The sequence below is a fragment of the Poecilia formosa genome, unplaced genomic scaffold (genome assembly GCF_000485575.1).
Source record: "Poecilia formosa unplaced genomic scaffold, Poecilia_formosa-5.1.2 Scaffold342, whole genome shotgun sequence".
Taxonomy (NCBI): domain Eukaryota; kingdom Metazoa; phylum Chordata; class Actinopteri; order Cyprinodontiformes; family Poeciliidae; genus Poecilia; species Poecilia formosa.
Genome location: NW_006800281.1, coordinates 176,008 through 185,948, shown reverse-complemented (window position 1 = coordinate 185,948; position 9,941 = coordinate 176,008). Strand labels below are relative to the sequence as shown.

Below are 9,941 nucleotides of genomic sequence, written 5' to 3'. Positions count from 1 at the left end.
ATAAATGGAGTCTTTTATTGCAGCAGCATAATCTCATGCTGAAAAACTTGAATTTAAGTGGATTTAAAAGTTGATTTTGAGGTTTGTGAAGCATTTCTGTGTTGTTTTGTTCACGTTTTTTTAAAGATAGAAAAAAAATAATAAAAATGTTATTTCTAAGAATTCAGGATCATATGTGTTTTAATATCAGAATGTTTTAAAAAGAAACAGGCCCTCCACGTCAACATTTCCATCCTTTGTTTTACACCAAGAAAAAACTCTACATATTTTTACATTTATTTATTTAGGATATGCAAATAATACCTGGCTTCCCACTTGCTGCATGATAGCACACATCTCACAATCATAGCGCAAAAAAGTTTTTTTTTTCTAGTTATTACTTCGTTTTGTGGATTGTTTAGCGATTGTTATAAATCAAGACACCAGTCTGTGCTGCAGTTTTCTAATGAGGATTTAAAGGATTTTTACCTACATTTACCTAAACCACTTTATTCATATAGTACATGTCAACAAGCCAATTTAAAATGACTCAAATATCAACTGAGCAAGAAACGGTACATAATAACGGTGGCAAAATAAAAATGAGTAAAGAAAAGTGGGTAACAGTCTCAGTGTTTTGGCTGTTTTGCAGCATATTCCAGATTAGCGGAGCATAAAACCTGAATGCTGCTGCTTCATGTTTGTTTTTGACTCTGGAAATGCAAAGTAAACCTGTGAAGACGCTGTAATTAATGCCAATAAAGATAAACTGCCTGGCGGTTGGGCACTTGGGCAGTCATTCATCCAGGAGCCTGGCGTGTTTTTCAGTTAAAAAATGTTAAAGTTGACAGGAGATTTTAAAATATCACTTGATAATTGTGTTATTGAAAGATTAATACATGAACCCCAACTATAAAGTCTTAAAAATTAAGAGATTTTAAAAATACTTAAATAAATAAGCAATTCTTAGCCTGGTGGGGGCACAAGTAAAGCCTGGTGGCCCGCCAGGCTTATAAAACACTGAGGGAAACCCCGGATGATATTCTCATGATGATGTGAGATTAAACCTTCAATCCAGGAAATGTTCTTCAGGCAATTTGTTATACTTAAAAATTGAAAACATTATAACTTATATTTAAAGGGTCTGTTATGGGGACCAATTATCTGTGATAGTTAAGAAACATTTTCTTTACCTAGGATTTGTTTCCCTACTGACTGAATGACCCAAATAATTTTTTTCTAATATTTTCAGAATGAGATTAAGCTGCTGTTATAATCAGGAACTTGCTTGAACGGTTTTACTCTTTCTGCAGTAGTTGTCTTTAACAGCAAGCATCTCAGTACATGTGCGTAGTACCAGGTACCAGGTACCTGGTACCTGGTACCACCGTCTAACCAGCCGGCCTGTGGGTGTCAGGAATCAGAATAACACACTGCTTAGTTTTCTAACTAAACCTGCTGCTAATTCCATTCCTAGACGGCTGTAGGTTGTTCATAGATGTTAAGCTGTCATTTCAGAAATGTTCTGCTCTAACTACAAATTCACTTGTACCCACAACATGAATACATTTGACTATTTTCATATATTTTGTTGTTTTTAACAACTGAATGTCCTCATACCCTACAGAGTGGATCCCTGTTTTATGTGAGTAATATTTAGTTCCTCAGCTCTCTTAGAAAATATGAAAGGAGTGCTCTCTTCACTTTGCTGCTGCCTGCTTGATGCACCAACTCTTTATTAAATGTTAGAAATGTTTTAGACTTTACAACTGGATGCTTTCTATCCACACCACCTTCATTCACCTGCTCTGCTTAGAGGGAAATTCTACATTGCATGCATTGCTTAAATCTTTCTTCTTCCACTTATTTTAAACGTTATTTTTCAAACTTTTGGGTATCTTCTGTTGCAGAAACAAGCAAACAAATACTTGAAGCAAAAGGATTTGTTTGGGATTTTTCTACTAGATTTTTGACCCATTTATTCTCTGTTGATGTTTTTGAGTAAACCTTCCTAATCTTGTTGACAATCACTGGATCCCAGCTGTCCATCGTAATGCAAACAGACCAGTGACGAAACAACCATTGAGTCACTAAATCAGTTAAAAAAAACATTTAAAAAAATCTCAAATACATTCAGGGAAATACCTACACAGACCAGAACCAGTTACTCTCTTGCTGTGAAGTAACAGTACTTAAAGTGGCACCAAGACAATGCAACAGCTTGGTTAATCTTTCATTTAGGGCAGGCTCAGATCCAGTCAACAATCAGACTGGAAATAATATCTGGTTTACAATAAGTAAGATTTTAGCAGTAGTTTGAGGAAAATGATGAATCAAATGTTTTTGTTTTTACAAGCAGAGTAAAGGAATTACTTTGTAATCAGAGTCAATTAAATCTTTCCAGCAGTGGTGGGCTTTGATAATTTAAGAAGTTAGTTCCACTAAAGCTGAAGCATGGTATGTAGCAGAAGCTAACACTGAAGCGCTACACCAACATGGCATGTAGCTGAAGCTAACGCTGAAGCGCTACACCAACATGGCATGTAGCAGAAGCTAACGCTGAAGCGCTACACCAACTTGGTATGTAGCAGAAGCTAACGCTGAAGCGCTACACCAACATGGCATGTAGCAGAAGCTAACGCTGAAGCGCTACACCAACATGGCAAGTAGCAGAAGCTAATGCTGAAGCGCTACATCAACATGGTATGTAGCAGAAGCTAACGCTGAAGACTCCCTTCAGGTTAGGCAATAGGAAGCTTTGCAACAGATTTCTGTCTTAGCGTCATTAGCGGCTAACCATTACCCAGTCATCGTATTCTCACATTGCTTACAAGTAATTTGCTTGTTGTCTGTCGCCTTACTTCTGTCGCTGCCTTCTATTGTTCCAAAACCAAAAATGTTCTATGATGGCCGTCGGTGTTTGGTTCTTACACGCAGTTCTGACTTGATTGTTTGAAAAAAAAATAAATAAATAAATAAAAACTTTATTTCTTGCAAAAATATAAACGGAACAATTTCTAAAAATCTCTTACAACCTAGTTGAAAATTAAAGTTAATCCGATGTTTCAAATTGAAAAAGTGGTAAAAAAAATTTTTATAAAAACTTCCCGTCACCTAAAGAAAATCTAAATTAATAGAAATTACAATTTACAAAATTTAATATAAATGGCCACAACAACTATCACCAGCAATTTAAAACTAATGGAGGCTGACTGAAATGTTGTTGGACATCCCAACATGATGTCGTTGTTGGGTAAGTTTGTCAACAAAGCAGATAACTTGGGACCTACTTGCATTCTTCCTTCAAAATAAGAGTCTCAGACATACAATATCTGCATAGTCCACTGATATTGAACAATTTCAAGTCAAATTTTAATAGTATAATCTTACTTTCCCAGATTTAATCACTCGTGTTGAAAACAAATATTGTGCCGTTTTAATCATGTGGTATCAGAAGATTTTGTTATATCACTTTCTACAACTTAAAGAATTTCACTTTTTAAACAAAAACAATAATTTTGTTAAAGTTTTTAGGTATCGTGGTGGTTTCTGTACACAGCTAAAACCTGTAGACTTTCAGAGCACACTGATTTTAAGCGAAGAGGTTCGGCGGTTCTCACATCACCACCTCTTAATCGCTCAACTGGGCAACTCAAGCAGAACCTTTTTGGACTTTTCCAACATCCAAGAATCTGCCCCAAATGAGTTTCCCACATGGCCAGGTCCTATTTTCCTTGCTTCTGAAAAAAAAGAAGAAAACTTGGCATATTTGTTGGGCCTCTGAAGCAGATGTTGAGCACTGCGAATGCAAACACAACTCGGCTCTTCCTGAGAAGATTTACTGGGACAGTTGTGACTGATCCTCTTTGGGTCGCCTAAATCTGTCCCCAAGTCTTTCCCCAGAGCCTGCCAAGCAGCCCGCCTTTTAAAAGGAGATCCACTTGTAGCAGTTTACGGAGAAAAATGCTTAAATTGAAGGAAATGAAGAGACTTCTGAGCAGATGGGACGTTTTTGTGGCGTTCTCTGTTCCTGTCATATTGACTTTTTACTATTCTTTAAAATTGATGCTGAATTTTGACCTAATGCATAATGGAAGTGGAAGCCTGTTTAAATGTGACCTTTGCTTGGTCCAAACAGATGAGTAAAGATTGCCAGGTAAGGTTTTTCACCCCAGACCTGTGTTTGTGTGAAAACAAACTGCTCTGGTTTGAATTATCCGTCCCCTGTGGGCCGTACAGCTGCTCCAATGGAGGGCTGCTGCATTCCAGCTGCTCACAATTTCACCCAAAAGCAGTTCTTCACACTCATTGGCCAAATGCTGCATTAATGTCTCACATCCCAAGTGAGATGCTGATTCCTCAGTTCCCCTCTCATGGAAAACGGCTTACTCAACCCTTCAGTGCGTGGAGATATTTCTGTCTGAGTGGGAGAAGGTTTCTTTTGCCGCAAACTGTTTTTCTCTCGGCCATTTTGGGTTCTCTGGCCACGACAAAGTCCGCAGTGAGGTTTAGATGGAAGCGTAGAGGAAACACCTGTCAAAACATCACCATAAATCTGTTATTTATTTTTTTCAGCGTTTCTAAAGTGGGTAACTTCAATAAAAACACTGAACTGTTTCAGTTCCTCTCTGTTTAGTGTGGGCATCATCTGCTTTTGTCGCAGCAGAAGTTTTAAATTTAGTTTTAACTACATTCTGCTGCAAAACAGGGAGTTTAGGTCCGTTTCGCCTGTAGATAATACCAACCCAGAAGGAATGCAAGTAAAAAAATGTTAGGATTTTTAAAAACGATTGCACTTTTTTAGGGGTGCGCAGATTTATCGGTCAGCTGACTTATTGGTGCTGATTTCCTTAATTTTGGGAGATCGGTTATCGTCTGATTTTTACATGTGAAGCCGATCTTATCTATGCTGGAGAAGGTCTAAAAATCAGCCACTGTCCTCTTCTGCTCTCCCATCGGAGACGTTAGACTGATAGATCGACCCACCAGGTCATGTCTGCACGTTTCCAGTTAACAATAATCACCACACTGTTGCCAATTCAGCAACTTTCTTGCTGTACTGAGCAACATTTCAGGCAAAAATAATCCAGAATCGGCATCAGCAGATTATTCTTTTTAAAAGATCAGTAATCGGCGATTGGCCAGAAAACTCCAATCAGTGCATCCCTAATTTTTTTTTTAACTAAATGGGCTTACAATAAAATGTAAAGAAGCGTTTTGTTTGTTTCCATGACTGAATGTTTAGGTATAGATATATTTAAAATTCATTCAAATGGCCGATTGGTGCTTAATGTTAAGATAAAACCACCCATTAAAAAAACATAAAGTTTGATTAGAAACTCTTAAAATGTAAAACAAAATTAAAGCCTTTCCACAATGATGTAATTTGGTCCTACTCAAAGGAAATCTGATTTGATTTAACTGATAAAATAATATTTAAGCACACAGCTGTTGGCTAACAGCTTAATTTTTCTGTCCCTTAAGACATTAGAGGGCCACATAAATAGTTATGATGGGCCGGATCTGGCCTGCAGACCTTCAGTTTGACACTTTTGTTTTATACTATTGGTGTCGTTCTGTTGAAGAAATTTGCAGACATGGACTGAAAATGGATCAGCTGCCATTAAATGTGACTAAAGAACCAGATGCTGCTTTGGAGCTTGTGGCCCGGACCGAGCTGTAAAAAGTTAAAACCAGCATAAATATGTTCTTCAAGTGAAGATTGTAAAAGTTTCCTCTGAAGATGCTTTTTCACCTAATCATCTTTTTTTAAGTCATAAATCAATACTTTGATGTATTATTATCTGCTTCATCTTCTGTCTGATTTCAGGGAAATCCCATATCAGAAACTGTAGCAGCAAAATACATTTTACATTTTCATCTTTTTTTTTCTTTTTTTTTTTTTTGTCTTTGCAATTTCCAGATTTTTTTTCCCGTGTATTTTTGGTTTTTGATGAGACAAAAAGTTCTTCATATTTTCACTTTTTGACACACTACATTTAAATCCCAGACTAAGAGAGAATACACATTAAAAATTCGTTTGATTCCAGCTGTAGTTTAGTTTACATTTGTCATTTTATATTGCTAAGTTAGAAAGTGGGCTGCACAGTGGCGCAGTTGGTAGAGCTGTTGCCTTGCAGCAAGAAGGTTTCTGGGTTCGATTCCCAGTCCTGGTCTTTCTGCTTGGAGTTTGCATGTTCTCCCTATGCATGCATGGGCTTTCTCGGTTTCCTCCCACAGTCCAAAAACATGACTGTCAGGTTGATTGGCCTCTCCAAATTGTCCCTAGGTGTGTGCGTGCACACTCCTGCCTCTTACCTGGAACATTAGCTGGAGAGGCACCAGCAGCCCTCCTGACCCCACCAAGGGACAAGGGTGTAAAGAAAATGGATGGAAGTTAGAAAGTTTTATGCATTTTTCTGTCCATACATGATCTTCGAGTCAAATGCAGCAGCCCAGGGAATCCCAGGGCTTTTTTTATGTTTCTAATTTTATTTTTAAAAATTCTTCCACTTTTTTGGGAAAAATTTCAGAAGATTTTTGTCATTGCTTGCAAAACGTTAATAGAAACATTTATTTGTCTTTTCCTAACAGTTTTTCTCCAGAAGTTGAACTGTGACGCTCGCTTTGCCATTTTCCCCTCAGCTTTGTTCTTTTCGCCTCCGCCTTTATAGATCCTGTGAAATCTGCTGCATGATTTTTTTCCCACCTGTCTGTGAGCCTCAGTTTGTCACCGCTCACCTCACACACCACTTGGTGACTGAACGCTGCCTGTGTGTGTTTTTGTGTGTTTGTCAGGGTGAACTGGAACGCCAGCTTCTTCAGGCCAACCCCATCCTGGAGTCTTTTGGCAACGCAAAGACTGTGAAAAACGACAACTCGTCACGTTTTGTGAGTCGAGCCAAGCAAAAACCATCAAGATTTAACTGTCATAAAATCTTCTGGTGCATCAAAGAAAGTTTGGACATTTGAAGAGTTTTGTATTCATGCAAACAGTGCATGTCAGTAAGATGGCCTTCTTCATCATAGCATAAAGTATCTATCAAGTGAAATAATATAATACACCCAGACAGAAAGGTGGGAATGAATTGGAAGTGCATAATGACTAAATGGGATAAAATTATGACCTTCACCCTTCATAAAAGAAAGTGGCACGAAAAATCGGATTTGTGTTACATTTCCCTGCTGTGTGAACGTAGCTTCAGCTGCTGCTTGATAACGCTTCCAGTTCCACCACGCATTTCCTCTAAAGGTATCTGTAGATGCATCGGCTCACTGACAATCAGATCTGTTTTTGCAAAATATTTCCAAAATGAAACAATCACTTTGAGCCTGCTAATGTAGGTGGAATAATACATCTGATACTATTGATCATGCTTCCACTGCGTTATCTGTACTGGTGATTATTTTTTAGTGTAGATGTCAGTGATTGATTGGTTTGTTTTTGTTTTAACATGAATCTTGTGTTAATCTCTGCAGGGGAAATTCATTCGCATCAACTTTGATGTTGCCGGGTACATCGTGGGTGCCAACATCGAAACCTGTATCCTGTGTCCTGGAAATAAGCATCTATCAATTCATCTAACAGTCTTTGTTTTGGATGCTCTGAGGAATTTTAGGCCTTTCTAAGCTCTGACCTCATTATAAGTCAGTCACAGAACGTTTTGTTTGTTTCGTACTGGAATGAAAAAAAGATTTACTTTTCCTGACTGTTCTGCGTCAGACTTGCTGGAGAAATCCAGAGCGATTCGTCAAGCCAAAGATGAACGCACCTTCCACATTTTTTACCAGCTGCTGGCCGGAGCTGGAGAGCATCTCAGATGTGAGTAAGAAGAGAGTGGGAGGATTAGTAAGAAGTGAAAATGCGTTTTATTGTTATAACTCAAAGACCTTGACTCCTGAAATGCCTGGACTGTAATATAATTTACAAAAATGAAGTCCCAGAATACACAGACGCTATTAATCACACTTTTTATTTCTTTTATTGAACTAAATATATGTTCTCAATTCTGTTAAATGAAGGGGCAGACATATTTATTTCAGCTTCTTATTTATCATAATTATAGAAATGTAGAAATCTTTTCTTTCTGGGACAGACTAATAAGGTTTTTTTTAATTGGATTTGACTAAATGTAATGTGTTTTTTTTTTTTACTTATTTCATAGTTGTTTACTGTGTTGTTTTTATCATACAAAGCACTTTGAGCTGCCTTGTTGCTTAAATGTGATATACAAATAAACTTGGCTCTTAAAGAAAAGAGGAAAAACCTTCTAAATCCAGAACCAGTTATGTTTTTTCTACTAATATGTAGGTAACATAGTAAATATTGTAGCTTTATTTCCAACACTTAAAATAGGAAATGAAGGATAAAACAACTAAAATAATTTAATTAAAAAATAATACAGCTTAGCTAATAGCCTTATATGTAATGTCTAAGTACATTTAGATGAGCTGTATAATGAGGAATACAACAGAAACATTAACATAAATATCCAAAGCCAACCTGTACTCATCCAAACATTGTTTAATCATTAATATTTGTCACATAAGTTTAGCTGTCATTTCTTGTTTTGAAAGAGAAAAACAGGAGAATTTGTTGATTTGTTAGTTTAAATTTCTGTCCTTGTCAGTGTTTTCTGTGTTTTGCTTTGTTTTATTATTTTCTCACAAATATTCGACCGGGTGATTAGATGTTTGCAGTGTTATAAACCTATTTAATAAACACCTTTACATTTGTACTCAGTTGGTGAAAACTAGGGAAGTCTGAAATCTAATGGGGATTAGGTTTTTTACGTTTCCTTTCTCTCCACAGCCGATCTTCTGTTGGAAGGGTTCAATAACTACAGGTTCCTGTCGAATGGCAACATCCCGATTCCAGGCCAACAGGACAAGGACAACTTCCATGAAACCATGGAGGCCATGCACATCATGAGCTTCGCACATGAAGAGATTCTGGGTAAAGCAGGAGTTCGCTCTGACCTAACCTTATTTTTTATTTTTAATGCTCTGCTTCCTGTTCAGCGCTAAAGATAAATGACAGAACAAGATGTGCATTTCTTCATGGAAATGCCATCAAAAGATTCGAAACCGGTTTTCCAGCATCTCTGCATGCGAAGATGAAGATTGTTTAGAAGAAAGAAAGGGAGGAGGAGTTAAACACCAATTAAAATAAAAAATAAAAAAAAACATTTTTTCAGGTGGATTTTTTGTAAGTTAAAAATGAAGTATTTTCTGCCGAGCTTTGTATCCCTGTTACATTAAAAGGTAAATACCTGTGGCTGTATTGGTGTCCAGGATCAGTGAAAAAACTTGAAATGCCGTCAACATTTCTGATGATTTGCCTGGATTTGTATATTTGCAGCGATGTTGAGGGTGGTGTCTTCAGTGCTGCAGTTTGGGAACATCATCTTCAAGAAGGAGAGGAACACTGACCAAGCCTCCATGCCTGATAATACTGGTAACTGTTCCAGAAAGTCCATCTGCTTTATATCTGCTTGGTAAAGCACAGACTCCCTCTTATTTCAATTCTGTTTATTTATGCAGCACCAATTTAAAACAAATGTAAACTTGACAAACAGGTTCCACTACTTCGATCCACTTCATTCCAGTCCAACAATACATACATAACTCAAATTTGGTTGATAATAAATATCAGCTGAGATTATCTTGGAGCCAAGCTGATTCCTCCTAAGCCAGCATGTGACAACAGCGAAGAGGAATTATTTCCTTCCAACCAGAAGTAAAGTACAGTTAAATTAAGCTCACTATGAGCGATCATAAACTCCTTCACTGTTTTCCACCCTGTCAAGATTTGTAAGTGGATGGAAAAGTCTGATTTAAAAAAACAGCAAACTTAAATTAAGTATTTTCCAAAATGTAATGCGTTCAAAAAAAGTAAGGGGATGAAAAACAAACATTTGCCTTTCTAGAGTTTATTCCATTTCACATTTTCTAAAAGCAAG

General features: G+C 37.2%; 1 protein-coding gene across 4 annotated transcripts in view; it reads left to right on the top strand.

The window, feature by feature from the left end:
- The window catches only part of myh10 (myosin, heavy chain 10, non-muscle), a 68,797-nt gene that overhangs the window by 27,245 nt on the left and 31,611 nt on the right, over nucleotides 1-9,941 (top strand). For 2 of the 4 annotated variants that reach the window (XM_007574008.2, XM_007574007.2), the window contains 6 exons: nucleotides 1,607-1,624; nucleotides 6,778-6,870; nucleotides 7,459-7,522; nucleotides 7,703-7,801; nucleotides 8,792-8,935; nucleotides 9,341-9,436. In XM_007574008.2, coding sequence (XP_007574070.1) covers nucleotides 1,607-1,624; nucleotides 6,778-6,870; nucleotides 7,459-7,522; nucleotides 7,703-7,801; nucleotides 8,792-8,935; nucleotides 9,341-9,436 — 514 coding nt within the window. The remainder of the gene's footprint in view (nucleotides 1-1,606; nucleotides 1,625-6,777; nucleotides 6,871-7,458; nucleotides 7,523-7,702; nucleotides 7,802-8,791; nucleotides 8,936-9,340; nucleotides 9,437-9,941) is intronic. The other 2 variants (XM_016661764.1, XM_016661763.1) reach the window with 1 other exon arrangement.